This window comes from Dryobates pubescens, chromosome 38 (assembly GCF_014839835.1).
Source record: "Dryobates pubescens isolate bDryPub1 chromosome 38, bDryPub1.pri, whole genome shotgun sequence".
Lineage (NCBI taxonomy): Eukaryota > Metazoa > Chordata > Aves > Piciformes > Picidae > Dryobates > Dryobates pubescens.
This window is the reverse complement of record NC_071649.1, coordinates 2,055,345-2,075,643: the sequence shown is the minus strand read 5'-3', so window position 1 is coordinate 2,075,643 and position 20,299 is coordinate 2,055,345. Positions and strand designations below refer to the sequence as shown.

At 52.1% G+C, this 20,299-nt stretch overlaps 1 protein-coding gene across 1 annotated transcript in view; it reads left to right on the top strand.

Annotated features, from left to right (window-relative positions):
• Positions 1 to 20,299, top strand: part of AOAH (acyloxyacyl hydrolase) — a 76,344-nt gene that overhangs the window by 44,621 nt on the left and 11,424 nt on the right. The window contains exons 16-21 of the mRNA XM_054177091.1: positions 2,194 to 2,230; positions 5,800 to 5,874; positions 9,826 to 9,998; positions 11,941 to 11,999; positions 12,078 to 12,137; positions 15,492 to 15,588. Coding sequence (XP_054033066.1) covers positions 2,194 to 2,230; positions 5,800 to 5,874; positions 9,826 to 9,998; positions 11,941 to 11,999; positions 12,078 to 12,137; positions 15,492 to 15,588 — 501 coding nt within the window. The remainder of the gene's footprint in view (positions 1 to 2,193; positions 2,231 to 5,799; positions 5,875 to 9,825; positions 9,999 to 11,940; positions 12,000 to 12,077; positions 12,138 to 15,491; positions 15,589 to 20,299) is intronic.

The following is a 20,299-nucleotide window of genomic DNA, read 5'->3' as shown; positions in this document are numbered from 1 at the left end:
GCTGTGGGGCCTGCTTCTCTGAAGGGCATGGTTCTGTCCTGTGATGGGAGGTGAGTTTCTTTGCAATCACAGTCTTAGTCTAATCTTTAACAAAGCAAAAAAGGCCTTTTTTTAGCTCCTCATTTTCTATTGCTCTGGCACTGCAGGTGATGGAGTTTGCTTTGTGTGCTCTGGGCAGCCAGGATGTGTATGCATAGCCTTTAAAGACCTGCTAGAAAGCTTTCTGCATAAAAGCTTTCCAGACTGGGGATTCTTTTCTCATTCAAGACATAAATGAAAGGTTACAGATGCTCCCAGGTGTTTAGGTGCACCCAGCTCTTTTCCTGGAGGAGGAAATATTTCCTTCCATCCATTGGGACTTCCATAAAGCCTGAGACTCAGCCCCCCACAACAAACTTCTCTCTACATTTGATGGGTTAACTGTTTGGTGGATAATGAGCTGGTTGGATGGTAGAATCCAGAGGGTCTTGGGGGTTTTGATCCCCATCATTTGTCAAGGTTTTGATGTGCAGATGGAGAGCAGTAACAAGTGGTGTCCCTCAGGTGCCCATGCTGGGACCAGGAATGCTTAATGTCTTCATTAATGGCATAAACAATGGGACAGAGTGCAACCTCAGCAAGTTTGCAGATGACTCCAGGCTGAGTATCCCTCCAGCTGACACACCTGAGGGATGGGATGGCATCCAGGGGGACTTGGACCAGCTGGAGGAGTCAGCCTGTGTGAACCTCAGGAGGTTCCACAAGGGACAAGTGCAGGATTCTGCACCTGGGTCAAGGCAATGCTCACTATCAGCGCAGGCTGGGGGACAAAAGGATTGAGAGCAGCTCTGCTTGGGGGTCCTGATGGATGAAAAGCTGGATGTGAGGTGGCAAGGTGTGCTCACAGCCCAGAAAGCCAACAATATCCTGGGCTGCATCAAAAGCAGAGGTGATTCTGCCCCTCTACTCCCCTCTGGTGAGACCCCACCTGCAGTGCTGTGGCCAGCTCTGGAGCCCTCAGCACAGGAGAGACATGGAGCTGTTGGAGTGGCTCCAGAGAAGGGCCACAGACATGATCAGAGGTCTGGAACACCTCTGCTGAGAGGACAGGCTGAGAGAGTTGGGGTTGTGCAGCCTGGGGAAGAGAAGGCTCCAGGGAGACCTTATCATGGCCTTTCAGCACTGAAAGGGGACCTACAAGAAAGAAGGGGACACATTTCACAGGGTCTCTTGCAACAGGACAAGGCCTGATGGATTTAAACTAAAAGAGAGGAGATTTAGACTAGGTGTAAGGAAGAAACTTTCTTACAGTGATAGCAAAACCCTGGCACAGGCTGTCCAGAGAGGTGGCAGAAGCTCCATCCCTGGAAAGATTCCATCTGAAGCTGTATGGGGCTTTGAGCAGCCTGATCTGGTTGAAGATGTCCCTGGTTACTGCAGGGGTGTTGGACTAGATGACTTTTAAAGGTCTTTCCTAACCCAGAGCATTATCTAGTCCATGATTTGGGTGAGCTGCCATTGAAATGCAGAGCTGCTCAGGAGGGCTGCAGTTGGCCTCAGGCTGTTTCCCCTAAGTCTGCAGCAAGCGATGCAGAGCTTTGGTGCTCTGGTGTCTAGTGCTATTTCAGATGCTCTGCAGTATGTTTTCCACTTCCAGCTGCCCCTCCAGAAGGGCACAGTCTCTCAGGCATCCTGGTTAGTATCTGCCAGTCCTGCTGCAGGGGCTCTTGCCACGTCAAAACCAGCACTTGGTGCCTATGTTTGAGACCTGAATCAGTCCCAGTGTGGTGTAGCTGTGAGACACTCAGGAGGAAGAGTGAGAACAGCTCCCTCTGCAATTTATAGGGAAAGTTAAAAGTAGATCAACTGTTGACAAGTCAGGCTGGCTGGTTTACAAGAGACTACTATGTTCAACAGAGAGGGATAAGCTGCCAGGTCTGGATTTAAAGCCAGATCTGAACAGCTCAGCACTTCAAAGCATTTGATTTACTACAGTCTGAAGGGTGGGGCTCAGGTAAGAGGTAGCAGATCCCTGCAGCTTAGCTTTGCCTCCTGCTGCCAGCACCCTAAAAGGTGGCAGAGAGAACTTGCAGCTCCATTCTTATTTTAAATACATTTCACTCCTGGAAACATGAACTGAAGCTAAGTGGTGCACCTGGTTCTGTTGGTCAGTGATGTTGTCCTGTCTCTCTTATTCCTTCTCCCTGTGCTCAGGTGGCTCCTCAGGAAACCTCCTCTGCCTGATAAAAAGGTGAGTTTTTGATGGGATTGAAGTGCTGGCTGGGGGTAGGGAGGCATTGCTGGAATCCTCCTTCTTCAAAGAACAAACACCCCTGCAAAGCACTGGAAGGGATGTCTCACCCACAGGCACCCCAAAAAGCACAGCTTCCCTTGGCCTCTGTGCTCTGGAGTGCTGCCTGCTTCTGTAGTGGAAAGCACAGAATGGATCTGGCTGGAATCTGATCTGGTGTCCCTGCCCATGGCAGGGGGGTTGGAACTAGATGATCCTTGGGGTCCCTTCCAACCCTGACTGATTCTATGATTCTATGGAAGAGACCTCAGAGATCCTTCAGGCCAGCCCTCGACCCAACACCAAACCATGTCCCTGAGCACCAGCTCCACAGGCTGCTGGAACACCCCAGGGATGGTGACTCCAGCACTGCCCTGGGCAGAACATTCCAATGGCTGAGAACCCTTCCAGTGAAGAAATATTTCCTAGCATCCAGCCTGAACCTCCCCTGGTGCAGCTTGGAACCACTGCCTCTGGTCCTGTTGCTTGCCACCAAGGAGCAGAGGCTGCCCCTCCTCACTCCACCCTCCCTCCAGGGAGCCGTAGAGAGAGCAGTGAGGTCTCTCCTCAGCCTCCTCTTCTCCAGACTGAAGACCCCCAGCTCCCTTAGCCCCTCCTCACAGCCCAGGTGCTCCAGGCCCTTCTTCAGCCTCGTTGCCCTTCTCTGGACAGGCTCCAGCCCCTCAATGTCCTTCCTATGGTGAGGGTCCCAGAACTGAACACAACACTCTCTGCCCTGTCCCTGCTGGCCACAGTGCTCCTAATCCCAGCCAGGATGCCACTGGCTCTCTTGGCCACCGTGGCACATTGCTGGCTCATATTTAATCCACTGCCAACCAGAACCCCCAGGTCCCTCTCTGAGTTGCAGCTTTCCAAGCACACATCCCCAAGTCTGTAGCTAACCAATATTCATCAACAGCACAAAAGCTGTTTTAAAGTGTGGAGGTTACCATCTCCAGGGCCTGCATCTTCACCCAGTTAAGCCATCAGCATCTCCAGTGGTATCAGACTAAGCCTCTCCCTAACTCTGTGCTTTGTGTTGTCCTAACTACCTGGCTCCTGATCACATAGTTAGGCAGCAAGGTAGATAGACAGAGGCAGGTCCATGGGGTGGTCTCCATAGAGAAGCAGAGAATGTTTGGGGTTGAGAGAGACCTTTAAAAGTGATCTGGCCCAACCCTTCTGTAATGACATCCACATCATGTGGACATGACTGAGTAGCTGCTGGGAAGTGAGAGGTAGGAGCTCTCATTTTCAGATGAATTTGGGTGGGCTGCAGGGCAGTTTGGTTTGATTTAGTTTGCTTGATGCTGATAAAGTTCACATCCTGAGGGATTTATTGTGCTGTCCTCCAGAAAAGTAGTAATGAATCCTTGCCCTCTCATACTGAACTTCAAGCCACATCCTGGTTTTACCTTGAGGCCAATCCTACATGTAGCTTAGGTGTCAGCCACACCGAGTTTTCCTCTCCCATCTCTCATTTAAAGCTTCCCATCTTGATTTATTATGTCTTTGCCTCAAAATGAAACTACTTGATGTGGCTTCTGAACAACAGCAAGAAGACAGAAAGCCAGTGGGGGAAAAAAAAATCAGTGGAAAGACAAATCCATGAGGGGCAAAAGGGAGAAGTAAAGAACAAACAAACAAACAAAACCCTATGTTTGAGAGACTTTACTTAAATATCAAAATGTAGCCCTCCAAAAAACACACCCAAAAAAAACCCCCAAACACATCTGTCTGGGTTTTAGAAGTGAGACAGAGCTCTCTAACTCTTCTCAAGGACTTCAGCAAGGCCTTTGACACTGTCCCCCAAAGCAAACTCCTGGCCAAGCTGTCAGCCCATGGCTTGGACAGGAGCACACTGAGCTGGGTTAGGAACTGGCTGGAGGCTGAGCCCAGAGAGTGGTGGTGAATGGTGCCACAGCCAGCTGGCAGCCAGGCACCAGTGGTGTGCCCCAAGGATCAGTGCTGGGCCCCATCCTCTTTAACATCTTCATTGATGATCTGGATGAGGGCATTGAGTCCAGCATCAGTAAATTTGCAGACGACACCAAGCTGGGGGCAGGAGTTGATCTGCTGGAGGGTAGAGAGGCTCTGCAGAGGGACCTGGACAGGCTGGACAGATGGGCAGAGTCCAAGGGCATGAGATTGAACACATCCAAGTGCCGGGTTCTGCACATTGGCCACAACAACCCCATGCAGAGCTACAGGCTGGGGTCAGAGTGGCTGGAGAGCAGCCAGGCAGAGGGGGCCCTGGGGAAACTAGTTGATGGTAGGCTGAACATGAGCCTGCAGTGTGCCCAGGCAGCCAGGAGGGCCAATGGCATCCTGGCCTGCATCAGGAACAGTGTGGCCAGCAGGAGCAGGGAAGTCATTGTGCCCCTGTACACTGCACTGGTTAGGCCACACCTTGAGTCCTGTGTCCAGTTCTGGGCCCCTCAGTTTAGGAAGGAGGTTGACTTGCTGGAAGGTGTCCAGAGAAGGGCAACAATGCTGGGGAGGGGCTTGGAGCACAGCCCTATGAGGAGAGGCTGAGGGAGCTGGGGTTGCTTAGCCTGGACAGGAGTAGACTCAGGGGAGACCTTCTCGCTCTCTACAACTCCCTGAAGGGAGGTTGTAGCCAGGTGGGGGTTGGTCTCTTCTCCCAGGCAAGCAGCACCAGAACAAGAGGACACAGTCTCAAGCTGCACCAGGGGAGGTTTAGGCTGGAGGTTAGGAAGAAGTTCTATACAGAGAGAGTGATTGCCCTTTGGAATGGGCTGCCTGGGGGGTGGTGGAGTCACCACCATTGGAGGTGTTCAGGAGGAGACTTGCTAGGGTGCTTGGTGCCATGGTTTAGTTGATTAGGTGGTGTTGGATGATGGGTTGGACACAATGATCGTGAAGGTCTCTTCCATCCTGGTCTGGTCTATTCTATTCCATTCTATTCCATTCTATTCTCAATATCACAGTATCACCAAGATTGGAAGAGACCTCAAAGATCATCGAGTCCAACCTGTCACAAGTGACCTCATGACTAAACCATGGCACCAAGTGCCACATCCAATCCCCTCTTGAACACCTCCAGGGACGGTGACTCCACCACCTCCCTGGGCAGCACATCCCAATGACGAACAACTCGCTCAGTGAAGAACTCTCTCCTCACCTCGAGTCTAAACCTCCCCTGGTGCAGCTTGAGACTGTGTCCTCTTGTTCTGGTGCTGCTTGCCTGAGAGAAGAGACCAACCCCCACCTGGCTACAACCTCCCTTCAGGTAGTTGTAGATAGCAAGAAGGTCTCCCTTGAGCCTCCTCTTCTCCAGGCTGAGCAACCCCAGCTCCCTATGGTTTCTTGAAGGCACCCAGCCTCACACCATGAAGCAAACCACCCCCCAGGGAAGCTCCCTCAGGCCCCTTTTCCAAACGTAGCAGCCAAGGCATCTGAGAATTGGCCAAATCTAAGCAGGCTGCTTCCAGCTGCCACCCCTTGCAAGCATGGTGTGAGATTCAGACCACGATTGCCATTGATGTGGGAATGCATTTCTCTTTCAGCTTGGCCAGAAACCAGCTGCTGGACAACCCAGCCGTAGTGATCTACGCTACGATCGGGAACGACGTCTGCAACGGGTAAGGTGGACACCAGGTCAGTGTTTGTTTATGGCAGCACAGATTTGATTCCTTTAAAGTGCTGCTGGCTGCCTGGACACTTGGGTGTCAGTGCTTTGTGCTTCCCCATGCTGGCATTTTGCTTTGCCTTCAGTCTGTGCCTCATTCCTATCTTTCTGCTGAAAGCTCTGGGTTGTTGCCTTAGCTGTGTTTGTCCTTGTCACCAGCTGTCCTCGTTTGGAATCATAGAATCAATAAGGTTGGAAAAGACCTCAGAGATCATCAAGTCCAACCTGTCACCCAGCATCTCCTGACAACTAAACCATGGCTCCAAGTGCCACATCCAAGCCTTTTCTGAACACCTCCAGGGATGGTGACTCCACCACCTCCCTGGACAGCACATCCCAATGGCCAATCTCTCTTTCTGGGAAGATCTTTCTCTTCACCTCCAGCCTAAACCTCCCCTGATGCAGCTTGAGACTGTGCCCTCTTGTTCTGGTGCTGCTTGCCTGGGAGAAGAGACCAACCCCCACCTGGCTACAGCCTCCCTTCAGGGAGTTGTAGAGAGCAAGAAGGTCTCCCCTGAGCCTCCTCTTCTCCAGGCTGAGCAACCCCAGCTCCCTCAGCCTCTCCTCACAGGGCTGTGCTCAAATTTGAGCTTGTCTTTCTTTTCCAAGCCAGTGATGAAGTGACCAATGGCATGTCTGAAGTGGAATGCTTCTAACTTAGCAGATGAAATGAAGTATAACAACAGGAGGGGATGGAGAAGAAGAGTTTAAAAGGATGTATGTCTGTCTCACCCAGTGTGTCACCTCCTGGCAGGAGGGTGAGCATGACTGCTTTACCTTTCCTGACAAATGACAACATAGTTCTCTGTCCAGGCCCTATTTTTATAGAGTCATAGAATGGTCTGGGTTGGAAGGGACCTCCAAAGGTCAGTTAGTCCAACCCCCTCTGTGGTAAGCAGAAATTTTCCCTCATGTTCCTTGGCACCTAACCTAAGCCTCCCTTGAGGCCATTCCCTTGTCCTATCACTTGTTACTTAGGAGAAGGAACCAACACCCACCTCCCTACCACCTCCATTCAGGTAGTTGTAGAGAGTGAGAAGATCTGCCCTTGGCTTCCTTCACTCCACAGTAGACAACCACTTCCCTCAGCTGCTCCTCGTAAGAGTTGTTCTCTAGACCCTTCACCAGTTCTGCTGTCCTTTGGACATGCTCCAGCGCATCAATGTCCTTCTTGCACACAGATTCCTGTACCTGCCTTCAGCCAGGCTCTGCTGTGTGCATGGTCCAAGTGTGCTGCTCCCCTGCCTTAGCTCAAAGAACCTTCTTCTTCTGTTTTATCCCTCATTCTGCAGGTTAGTCCTTTCCCTTCCCCTGTCCCTGCCACTGCTTTCCATTCTTGCCTGAAGTAAAAAGCAGTGCTCCACCAATTTGCACAGTCTGGGCTTTGCCTTGCCCATTTGTCTGTTCCAACCCAGTGTTTATTACTTGAAACTCTGCTGTCTTTTTATCTCAGCATCCATTACCTGGCAGAGACACTTTTGTCTGCTCAAATTCTCCCTGCTGTCTGTTTGCTGCCAAAACATTTGCAGCATCAAAAGAGGCTCTCAGGCTGCACTGATCCCTTTCACTCCAGCAAGGAAAGAAGCTGCAGCTTCTGTAGCAGCACACTGCTTCCATCGAGTGGGATGGAGAGCAGAGAGAGATCTTTCCAGTGTCCAGTCCCTGTGTGTAGCTTCCCTGGCTCTGATGTCCCCACAGAGGTCACGGTGGGTGCAGAGCATCCAACAGGCTTGACTTCAAACCCAGAGCTTGACAATTAAAAGCCTCTTCAAGGACAGCTTTACAGTGCAGCGGTGGAGCCTTGCTGGCCTTATCCCCTCTTTTACCTTTGAAGGAGAGCAGTGTGCTGAGCACACCAGAGGCACAGCTCTCAGCCAAAGCCCTGTGAAAATGCCAGGGTTTCCTCCCATGCAAAGGCAGGGCAGGGAGCAGTGTGGATGTTTGCAGAGGAGCAAGATAATGAAATTGGCAGCCTGTGCCACACATTCCCAGTTGTCTCCACACTCTGCTGTCCAAAGAAGGGGGCTAGAAAAATAAAGACAGATGGCAATGGTGTCTCTCAGCCCACTGAGGTGTAAATGTGGGACACACAGACCTGGAACCAAACAAAACCAGCCCCCATTCAGACAAGAAGATAATGAGAAGCAGCAGTCTCAAATGCTGTGCAATTACTGCACATTTGAGTTGCATTTGGGGCAAGGAAACATTTCTCCAACCTCTCTTTTATACCCTTCCACTTATGGCATCTCCAACAAACCCTTGCAGAGTGGTTTCACGCCAGCTCTTTCTACAGTATTAATGAAGGCAAAAAGACAAAACCAGAACCAAACCCCCAAACCTGCTGCTGAAGGGAAACCTCCTTCATGGTGGGCAGAGACCGTCACTGGCTGCTGCCTGCCAGGGAGGGATGGTGTGAGGGGGCCACAACAGCCCTGATGCTCACCCAGGCACCTTGACGTCCTTGTGACAGAGCCCAGAATGACTGTGCCCAGAGGGCAGCTTGCTACTGGGTGGGTTTTCATGTCAGGGGCTGGCACAGACAGGAGATGTGAAGCAATGCACTGAAATACCTGCATGGCTTCAGTGGAGAATGACAAAACAGAGTGGCGTTCCAAATTCATTTCAGCTCACCCTGCCCTCTTTACTTGCAGCAGAGGCCTTACATCAGAGCAGGGCTTATGAAATCAAGTGCTGCAATACCTGTAGGCAAAATGAAGTAATTTAAGGGCAAAAGCCCAGCCTTATCTCCAAAGTACCTTGCCTGGGTGGCTGTCACAAGCAGAGGCCTGACTCTTAATGCTGCTTTATTTTCCAGCTCTCCCTAACCAGAAAAGCCTTAAACATTTGAGCAGCACATACAGCATCAAGAGAACTTCCTAGGCCCAGGGAGCTCATCTGACTATGATTCTGTGTGCAAAGCAAAGCCCACTGAAGAATCCCAAATCCTTGCTAGGGAATGAGGTTCACCCACACAGCACTCAGCACCCCTCAGGCCTCCCCCCCCCCCCATTTCTAATGCACTGAAACAGGACAAAAGTGCTTTGGAAGCCTCCTGTTTCTACAGTGCTCACTGGTAAGAGCTCCTACCTGATTCCCCAGCAGCTCATTCAGCACTGCAAGCATCAAGTTTGCCTTTCCCTGGGAAACTATGAAAGAGATTTAATCAGTGTCTATCAATAGCTGAGGGCTGGGGGTCAGGAGGGAGGGGACAGGCTCTGCTCACTTGTGCCCTGGGATAGGACAAGGGGCAATGGATGGAAACTCCAGCACAGGAAGTTCCACCTCAACAGGAGGAGGAACTTCTTCACTATGAGTGAGGATCACAGAGCCCTGGAGCAGGCTGCCCAGAGAGGTTGTGGAGTCTGCTTCTCTGGAGCCTTTCCAGCCCTGTCTGGATGTGCTCCTGTGTGACCTGTGCTGGATTCTCTGGTCCTGCTCTGGCAGTGGGGTTGGACTGGAAGGTCTCCAGAGCTCCCTTCCAACCCCTAACCTCCTGTGAGCCTGTGGTAGGTAACAGGACTTTCCAGGGAAAGGGCCTGGACAGAGCCTCCAGGCTGCTGAGCTACTCACCCACAGAATCAACCAGGTTGGAAGAGACTTCCAAGATCATCAAGTCAACAGATCAACCCACCCCAACTGATCAACCAGACCATGGTTCCAAGCTGCACCAAGGGAGGGTCAGGCTGGATGCTAGGAAATATTTCTTCACTGGAAGGGTTCTCAGACACTGGAATGTTCTGCCCAGGGCAGTGCTGGAGTCACCATCCCTGGGGGCGTTCCAGAAGCCTGTGGAGCTGGCCCCTGGGGACATGGCTTAGTGCTGACCCTGCAGTGCTGCGTCGAGGGAGGGACTGGCTGATCTCTGAGGTCTCTTCCAAGCAGCTGCGCTCCGATTCCTCTGCAGGAACCGTGACACCCTGGCTCACATGACGACCCCCGAAGAGATGCTGTCCAACGTGCTGCAAGCCCTGCGGTACCTGGACTCGCAGCTCCCCAGCGGCAGCCACCTCATCCTGACGGGCTTGGTGGACGGTCGCTTCCTCTGGGACAACCTGCACGACAGATACCACCCCCTAGGTAAACAGGAGACGGGCAGGGGGCTTCCTGCTGCTTATCTGCCTCCTTGAGTTGCCTCCTCTCTCTGCATTTTTCATGATGCTCTCAAGCAGGCTTGGCAGGGTGGAGGGGAGCCGAGAAACATGAGACAGGGACTGGCTGTGTGGTAGAAGCGTTGTGGTCTCACCAGGGCAGAGCAGAGGGGTGCTGAGGAGCATGGGTGAGTGGTGATCCAGCAGTGTTGGGTTACTGGGTAGACCTGAAGATCTTAAAGGTCTCATCCAACCAAAACTATTCTGTTTCCAGCACAAATCTCTGGGAGGGCCACCAGAGCTTCACACTCCCTATCTTTCCCTCCCCTGGGCAGCTGATAGGATAGAATAGGAGTAGGAAGAATAGGAATAGAGCAGAGTAGAGCAGAGCAGAGCAGAGTAGAGTAGAGTAGAGCAGAGCAGAGCAGAGCAGAGCAGAGCAGAGCAGAGCAAGAGTAGAGTAGAGTAGAGCAGAGCAGAGCAGAGCAGAGCAGAGCAAGAGTAGAGTAGAGTAGAGTAGAGTAGAGTAGAGTAGAGTGACCAGACCAGGTTGGAAAAGACCTTTGAGATCATCCAGTCCAACCTATCACCCAACACCATCTAATCAACTCAACCATGGCACCAAGTGCCTCATCCAGGCTCTTCTTAAACACCTCCAGGGATGGTGACTCCACCACCTCCCTGGGCAGCACATCCCAATGGCCAATCTCTCTTGCTGGGAAGAATTTCTTTCTCACACCCAGCCCAAACCTCCCCTGGCACAGCTTGAGACTGTGTCCTCTTGTTCTGGTGCTGCTTGCCTGAGAGAAGAGACTAACCCCCACCTGGCTACAACCTCCCTTCAAGGAATTGTAGAGAGCAAGAAGGTCTCCCCTGAGCCTCCTCTTCTCCAGGCTAAGCAAGCCCAGCTCCCTCAGCCTCTCCTCACAGGGCTGTGCTCCAGACCCCTCCCCAGCTTTGTTGCCCTTGATACTGCTGCTGGGCAATGGGCAGCTGTGGCATGGGCAGGAATCACCTCTGATTCCTGCACAGCAACCTGAGGAGCACATTTCAGCTGGCAGAACTCATCCTTTGTGGTCCCCAGAGAAGCAGCAGCAAAGATTGTGTGTTTCAGCACTGCAAATAACAGAGCCTGATGGGAGGATCAGGGCACTGTAAACTCAGGGAGCTGAGGGACCATTTGATTTCCATCTTGGTTGTAGCTACCCAGGAAGCAAAGAAAGGTCAAGCAGAGTGGGTAATTTTCTCTGCAAGGCAGGCTAATGCAGAGGGCAGTGAAATTTCAGGAATGCCAGCTGGAGGCCTGGCTTTGCTGCTGGATTTTGCTCCCCCCCACAAACACATCCAGTTCTCTCCCTGACAGCACAATTGCTCCTCGCTTTTGAGGCTAACCTCTCCCAAGTAAATGGCAAACTCAGAGTGTGTACAGGCTCCTGCAGTCTTCCCTTCAGCTTTCCAGCCTCTGCAGTGTCTTTGGAGGGGGAGAGGCACCTTAATGGATAAATTATCAGCCAGCCTGTGGCACAGACTGGGATGGCTAACACCATCTGCGAGATGAATCATAGAATCCATAAGGTTGGGAAAGACCTCAGAGATCATCAAGCCCAACCTCTCACCCAACACCTCATGACAACTAAACCATGGCTCCAAGTGCCACATCCAAGCCTTTTCTGAACACTTCCAGGGATGGGGACTCCATCACCTCCCTGGGCAGCACATTCCAATGGCCAATCTCTCTTGCTGGGAAGAACTTTCTCCTCCCTTCCCTTAGCAGGAAGGATGTCACCTCTGCTGCACCCCCGTTCTGGTGGTGGCAGGTACCCTGGAGGAGGTTTGGGGCTTCCAGGGCACATCTCCCCTCCAAGGAGTGCACAGACCTGCAGACTGAAGTCATACCAGGCACATGAAGCTTTCTCCTCTGTGCTTTGCAGGCCAGCTGAACAAGGATGTTACATACAGCCATATCTATTCTTTCCTCGACTGCCTCCAGGTAAGGTCTCTGGCTGGAGTATGAGTCCCCCTTTCCTCTCAGCCTGCTGCTAAAGCCCCTGTCCCTCTGCCTGCCCAGGTGAGCCCCTGCAGTGGTTGGCTGACTCCCAACGAGACCCTCAGGAATCTCACCTCAGAGGTAAGTCTTTGATGAGGCTGTAATGGGACCATCCCCTTCCAGTTTGCCCTTGTGTCTGAGGATCTAAGCCTAAAAATCTCAAGGGCAAGATGCCAGCACAGTGTTTTCTTCCAGGGGTGGAGAGAAGATGTGGACACATCCACACCCTCCTTTCAACTGCCTCTCAGGTTCTGGGAGGCAGCAGGATTGAGTTAAGGGATTTGTAAATGTAGTCTCTCTCCAGCTGCCTTAATTTATTCTGACCATTGGGACCACAAAAAATGACCAGAGAGCTGGAACACCTCTGCTGTGAGGCCAGGCTGAGGGAGCTGGGGGTGTTCAACCTGGAGAAGAGAAGGCTCTGGGGACACTTTGTTGTGGTCTTAGAGGGGGCCTGCAGTAAGGGTGGAGACAGTCTTGTGATCAGGGTGTGTTGTGACAGGACAAGGAGCAATGGTTTTCAGTTACAAGAGGAGAGAAGAGATATAAAGAAGAGATGTTTTATACTGAGGATAGTGAGAGACTGGGCCAGGTTTCCCAGGGAGGTGGCAGAAGCCCCATCCCTGGAAACACTCCAGGTGAGGCTGGATGGGGCTCTGAGCAACCTGACCTAGCTGAAGATGTCCCTGCTCACTGCAGGGGGGGTGAACTAGATGAGCTTTCAGGGTCCCTTCCAACCCAAACCATCCTGTGTTTCTCAAGGGACATGATCTCCCTGAGCCTGAGTTCAGGTTCATGTTTGTGGTGGTGAAGGAGAAAAAGTCCCTGATAAGAAAGGGAAGTTGCTGTCATGGTGGAAAGCCAGCTGCATCAATTTTGCTGGCAGGGCTCAAGAGCAAGAGCCTTACCCTGCCTTCATTTGGGATTTGTGCTAATCTTGCTCAGACACACTTCTGGGGACTTAATCAGCAGCTGGTGTGAGCAAGGAGCATCCAGGCTCAGTGCAGGCATGGGAACAGACAGAACAGAGATGTCTGAAAGCTCACCCTAAAAATCCTCCAGCAGAGGTGAATGTCACACAGCACCAGCCCCTTATTCCCTCATGGTGCAAGCTGAGGCTTAGTCCCAGCAGCCTTCTGCAGCCATGTGAAAGAGCCAGTGGGCAAATCTTGTCAAAGCTCTCCTCCCTTTGCCAGGTTGCATTCATGTTTGCATTCACTCAACAAAAAATATAGCCTTAATTTCAGCAAGCCTTGCAGATGTGTTTTATGCCCTGTCCCTCTGGACTTCAGAGGAGGCAATTAAATACAAGCCTCAGCCTTTCCAGGACTGCAGCTTCTGTGTTCACTCACACACACACAAAGGGAAGGATTTTTTTCCCCCCTATGTTTATGTGGAAGCTTCTGTGTTCCAGTTGGTGTCCACTGCCCCCTGTCCTGTCACTGGACACCACTGAGAATAGAATCAAAGAGTCAGAGAACAGCTTAGGTTGGAAGGAACCACAGAGATCATCTACTCCAACCTCCCCACCATGGGCAGGGATACCTCTCAGCTAGAATTAATTGCTCAAGGCCTCATCCAGCCTGGCTTTGAACACCTTCAAGGAGGGGGCATCCACCACCTCCCTGGGCAGCCTATTCCAGAGTCCCACCACCCTTGAATAGTCTGCCTCCATTCTCCTGACACTCACCCTTTAGATAGAATAGAATTAACCAGCTTGAAATCATCCAGTGCAACCCATCATCCAACACCATCTCATCAACTCAACCATGGCACCAAGTGCCTCAGCCAGCCTCTTCCTAAACACCTCCAGTGATGGTGACTCCACCACCTCCCTGGGCAGCACATTCCAATGGCTTGCTGGGAAGAATTTCTTCCTAACATCCAGCCTAAACCTCCCCTGGCACAGCTTGAGACTCTGTCCTCTTGTTCTGGTGCTGGTTGCCTGGGAGAAGAGACCAACCCCCACCTGGCTACAACCTCCCTTCAGGTAGTTGTAGACAGCAAGAAGGTCTCCCCTGAGCCTCCTCTTCTCCAGGCTAAGCAACCCCAGCTCCCTCAGCCTCTCCTCCCAGGGCTGTGCTCCAGACCCCTCCCCAGCTTTGTTGCCCTTCTCTGGACACCTTCCAGCAACTCAACATCTTTCCTAAACTGAGGGGCCCAGAACTGGGCACAGGACTCAAGGTGTGGCCTAAGCAGTGCTGAGCACAGGGCAGGTATTGATAAGCATCAGTGAAATCCCCCTCAGTTTCCCCTTCTCTGAGCTAAACAGCCCCAGCTCTCATCCTCTCCTAGTGGTAGCTGTTCCAGTCCCCTAATCAGGCTTAGTGGAAGGCACAGCACAGTAACTTCTGTCCAGCAACCCTTCATATGTCTGCAGGGTATGAATTAATCTCCTTTCTGAGCCTCTGCCTGAAGCTAATTGCCTCTGTTATTATCCAAACTGCACAATTTAAATATTTAGGAGATCCTGATCTCTGTTGGGGTTGTAGAAATCACACTGGAGCTATCAGTCAGGTAGATGCTCCATGGAGGTAATGGACTCTTCTGAAAGGAAGAGCAGAATCTGGGTCTGGCTAGATAAGAGTTAGCACCCACAAGACAGGAGTGGGAAGGATAATAGGAGGATGGGCAGAGGGCTGGAGCTGCTCTGCTATGAGCACAGACTGAGGGAGTTGGGGCTGTTCAGTCTGGAGAAGAGAAGGCTCCCAGGAGACCTAATTGTGGCCTTCCAGGATCTGAAGGGGGCTACAAGAAAGCTGGGGAGGGACTTTGGAGGGTGTCAGGGAGTGATAGGACTGGGGGGGATGCAGCAAAACTAGAAATGGGTAGATTCAGATTGGATGTTAGGAAGAAGTTGTTCCCCATGAGGGTGGTGAGAGACTGGCACAGGTTGCCCAGGGAGGTGGTGGAAACCTCATCCCTGGAGGTTTTTGCAGCCAGGCTGGATGTGGCTGTGAGCAAGCTGCTGTAGTGTGAGGTGTCCCTGGCCATGGCAGGGGGGTTGGAACTGGCTGATCCTTGAGGTCCCTTCCAACCCTGACAGTTCTGTGAATCTGTGAAAGGAGAACATTCTCCCTCTCTGAAAAGGTTTGTTCTTCTTTCAGAGGAATGGAAATGATGTGGCTGCCACCCATCAAATCCCCTCTGAAACCAAGAAATTCAGCCTGTGTATACAGGCAGAGAGACTCTACCTGAAGGAGGTCTCCTGTAAAATAGACATAAGCTGTGTTAAGCTGAGGCCTCAGAGCACCCTGCAGTGACCTACTGCACAGTGAGCTGGGAAGCCCAAAGGCTGGTGCTGCTCATGCTGGTTGAGGTTATGCTCAAGAACCCCACTGCACCTCCTTTCCCCCACCTCCTGCCCCTGCCCCAGGGACAAAAGCTGAACCACACAAAGCAGCAAACCCTCATGAACTTGCTTGATTTTTGCAGAGAGCCTTACAACTGTCCAGTGTCCTGGAGGAAATAGCAAGGTCTGAGAAGTTCACCAACTTTGAGGTTTTCTACATGGATTTCCCACTGAAACAGAGTAAGTTCCTACCTCCTGGCTCCCTCACAGAGCATTCAGCTAAGTGCTAACCCTCTCCTCATGGTTTAGCTTGGGACTGGGAGTGTGGCAGCAGAGTCAGCCAGCCTTGGTGACTCTGCTGGCAGGTCTTGGGCCAAGGGGGAGCTCGGTGTCATCTCCCACCTTCCCTGACTGGGAACTTCTTCACTGGGAGGGTGACAGAGCCCTGGAGCAGGCTGCCCAGAGAGGTTGTGGAGTCTCCTCTGGAGCCTTTCCAGCCCTGTCTGGATGTGTTCCTGTGTGACCTGTGCTGGATTCTCTGGTCCTGCTCTGGCAGAGGGGTTGGGCTTGGTAGTCTTTGGAGGTCCCTTCCAACCCCTAACATCCTGTGAGCCTCTGTGATCCTGTGAGCCTGTGTGATCCTGTGAACCACAGACCTCTGTTGAGACAAGACCCCACCACCAGCCTGGGGACCACAACCTCCTTGCTCCCCCTGGCACTCCTAATCCCAGTGTGCAGCACACTTGGGTGGCAGGGGGTGTTGGTGGCTAGGTGACAGGGACAGCAGATGAGCCTCTGCCCAAAATGCCTCCTGCTTGCCCGGTGCAGTGTCTCAGGCTGACAGTGGGGGGGAGGAGGGGTTAGAACTCTCAAACCTACCTCAGCCTACAAAGATTTGGGGTTCATTTTGATCATGGTTTTTAATTGGGTTTGAATTTTGGCTTTTAGCTGGGTTTGCTCATGGCTTTTTCTCCAGCCAGGCTGGAGCAGGCATGGCTGCAGCAGTGAAGGTGACCTTCCTGAGCTGTAGTGTACCATGAGCAGGCCCCTGTGGGATGAGCGGTGCCTCAGGGGGGAGAACGTTTCCCAGCCAGTTTTCCTGCCTGAATAACACAGCCACCCTCTCTTGCTCCCTGTTCTCACCAGCAGAAGGGCCTCTCCTAGGAGGATCTGGCTTCCTTCCTGTGCTTCCTTAAGCACCTGCATGCTCCTGTGACTTTTGACTTGAAGAGCTTGCTAAACTTGTCCCCCTGTGATCTGAAGTGGCATTACATAAGAGCATTACCTAACTCATTTCCTTCTGCAAAGGGCACTGAAGAGAGAAGAAAAAGAGGGGAAAAAATAAGGAGAAACTTTTCTTTGTCACTGTAAGCATGAGTGGACAGTGTCCTCAGGGGGCTGGGGGCAGACATCACTCCCTGGATGCCTTTCTGCTCTGCTTCCCTGGTGAGAAGTGCGTGGGTCCAGCTTGAGGCATCACCCAGCATCAGCCCTGCTCCATCACAAGGAGAAACACACTTGCTCTTTCTTTTCAGTCAAAGGATCAGTATGGGTAAGGGATTGAGGTGTTCAGGTAGTTAGAGAGTGATGGGAAAGTAGGAAAACAGTTTTATTTCCATCCTGAACTTAGAATCACAGACTTGTCAGGGTTGGAAGGGACCTCAGGGATCAGCCAGTTCCAACCCCCCTGCCATGGCCAGGGACACCTCACACTACAGCAGCTTGCTCACAGCCACAGCCAGCCTGGCTGCAAAAACCTCCAGGCATGAGGCTGCCACCACCTCCCTGGGCAACCTGTGCCAGTCTCTCACCACCCTCATGAGGAACAGCTTGTTCCTCACATCCAATCTGAATCTCCCCATTTCTAGTTTTGCTCCAGCCCCCCAGTCCTATCACTCCCTGACATCCTCAAAAGTCCCTCCCCAGCTTTCTTGTAGCCCCCTTCAGATCCTGGAAGGCCACAAGTAGGTCTCCTTGGAGACTCCCCATGTTTCAGCTGATGTCCTTTGTCTCTCCCTCTCCTGCTGTGAAGGGACTGGCTCCATCCTCCTCGCTTCCCTGTAGGCTCTTCCCCAGTGCTGACCATCCCCAGCCCTGGCTCCCTCCCTGATAATATGAGTGTCTGCATTCCCAAAACAAACCTTTAAACCCATTAGAAACACCCCTTCCCTGATCTCCATTTCCTTGCTTTGATGTTCACACAGAGAGGTAGATCCATGTCACTCCTCCTGGAGAACTTTTGCCTCCCAGCATGCAGGCAGCTGCAGCTAGAGCCATGGAGGGACAGAAGCACCCTGGCAATACTTCTACCGTCTCCGAGACTCTTCCCATCAGTGCCTGCCTGTCCTTGCAAGCACAAAGCTGCCAAGGCACCTAAGATGACTGCAAAAAAATCTCACTTTGAAGCCAAAGCCAATGAGAATTCACAAACTTATTGTGTCCTGCGTGACCCAGTGCAGGGTCTCATGCAAGGCATACAGAGGAGGAGGGGCAGAAGGGAGGATGGGAGAGGAAGGCTTTCTATCCTAAACCTTCACTGTTAAGGGCACAGAATGACAGAATCACAGAACATTAAGGGTGGGAAGGGAGCCCAAAAGCTCATCCAGTCCAACCCCACCTGCCAGAGCAGGATCACTGTGAGCAGGTCACACAGGAACACATCCAGGTGGGTTTGGAAAGTCTCCAGAGAAGGAGACTCCACAGCCTCTCTGGAGCTGAGAGCTGCTGGTGGTTTTTTCACCACCAGAACCAATCCTCTCAGCAAAATACAGCCAGCAGGCACAGCTCTGCCCTGCTCACAGCCTTACTGGTGAGGAAGGGGTCAGGCAGCATGAAAGGGCATTCATTACAGGCACAAACAGCCTGGGATGCAGGAAGCATTGGCATGACAGGACCAGACCCCCTCCAAAGCAGCCCAAACTCAGTTATCACAGAATCACAGAACATTAGGGGTGGGAAGGGAGCACAAAAGCTCATCCAGTCCAACCCCTGTCCCTGCCAGAGCAGGATCACCCAGGGCAGGTCACACAGGAACACATCCAGGTGGGTTTGGAAAGTCTCCACAGAAGGAGACTCCACAACCTCTCTGGGCAGCCTGCCCCAGGGCTCTGGCACCCTCACAGGGAAAAAGTTTCTCCTTATGTTCCTGTGGCACCTCCTGGGCTCCAGCTTGCACCCACTGCCCCTTGTCCTGTCCTTGGACATTCCTGAGCAGAGCCTGGCTCTGTCCTCCTGACTCTGCCCTGCACATCTTTACCAGCATGAATGAGGGCACCCCTCAGGCTCCTCTGCTCCAAGCCCCAGCTCCCTCAGCAGGGAGATGTTCCACTGCCTTCATCACCTTTGTGGCTCTGTGCTGGACTCCTCCCTGAGTTGAGCTCACAGCTTCAGGATGTCCAAGGTCTCTGTGCAGCTTTTGCCTCAGCTACTGGACAAGTCAGCAGGGTTTGGAAGAAGCTCCCTGCTGGGCAGGCAAAGGAAGCACTTAAGTGACCAACTCCAGGCAACTCCTTTGCTTTCATGAAAGGAGACATCCCAACATGATTTGCTGTGCTTGATTGCATGGCATTAAATAAATGAGGCAAACAGACTCAGACATGCAGACACAAACAGCAGCTCTGAAAGACACTTTGCAAAGCCTCCTGCAGCCCCGGAGCCAGCGCTCGGAGCTCGCCGTCAGGAAAGCTGTCAGCTCAGGAGAGCTCAAAAGCCAGCTCAGGCTGCTGACCTACTTTTCTGGTCTCATTCTGAGGCAAGTGCAAATCCTTCTCTAAAGCCTCCAGCCATCAAATATTTAGCAGTGGTTGCACACTGTGATGAGGACATTGATTTCAGGCTGGGCATATAGACACAGGCTAGCTCTCGGCTTTCAGGGAGTACGATGTGAGTACTGCAGCGGTTATTGGAGGCTTGGGTGGACATTCAAGCTCAGATGCTGCATTTGGCTGAAGAACTTCGTGCTTCTTTAAGAAGCAGGGCAATAAATAGTGGGAGAGGGATTGCTTGGCTTGGCTTTTTGGTGGTGTGGGTGGCAGCAAGCCCTAGGCAAGGCAGCAGGCACCTTAAAGGCACACTCTGGATGTGCTCATTTGGTAGGTGTGGGCAAAACTGCTCTAGGACCTTTGGAGGTCAGGTACAACTGTCTCAATCAGGAGGGGGGTGCTGAGACTCTGGAACAGGCTGCCCAGGGAGGTTGTGGCTGCCTCCTCCCTGGGGAGTGTTCAAGGACAAGGTGGAAGAGGCCTTGAGCAGCTGAGTCTAGTTGAGAGGTGTCCCTGCCCACGGTGGGGAGGTTGGAGGAGATGATCTGGGAGGAGTAGATGATCTCTGAGGTCTCTTCTAACCTAAGCCATCCTGTGACTTTTGGAGGTCAAATATAACAGTCTCTATTCATTTATCTTGCTATAAATCTTACTTACCTTACTTCCTCCTCTGCTCTTTCTGGCACTAGAAGAGTAGTCCCTCTGCAAAGTAAAACACCTTGTACACCATCACCTAGGAGGAGCTCTCTGTGCACTCCATGCTGTAACCTCAGGTCAGTGTATGTTAAGCCTCACATACTGCAAACCTGAAACAGAGCTCCAAGCCCTTTGTCTTCAAAGAGGTCACTTTGGGTGGTGACTAAAGCATCTCAAGTAGGTTCCTGTAGACCTGTAGGGGACCACAGAATGACAGCATCACAGAATGTTAGGGGTTGGAAGGGACCTACAGAGATCAAGTCCAACACCTCCTGCCAAAGCAGGATCACTTAGGGCAGGTCACCCAGGAACACATCCAGACAGGGCTTGAAAGTCTCCACAGAAGGAGACTGCACAACCTCTCTGGGCAGCCTACTCCAGTGCTCCATCACCCTCACCACACAGAAATGTGTCTGTGTTGAGGCAGGACCTCCTGTGTTCTAGTCTGTGCCTGTTTTCCCTTGTCCTATCACTGGGCACCACCAAACAGAGCC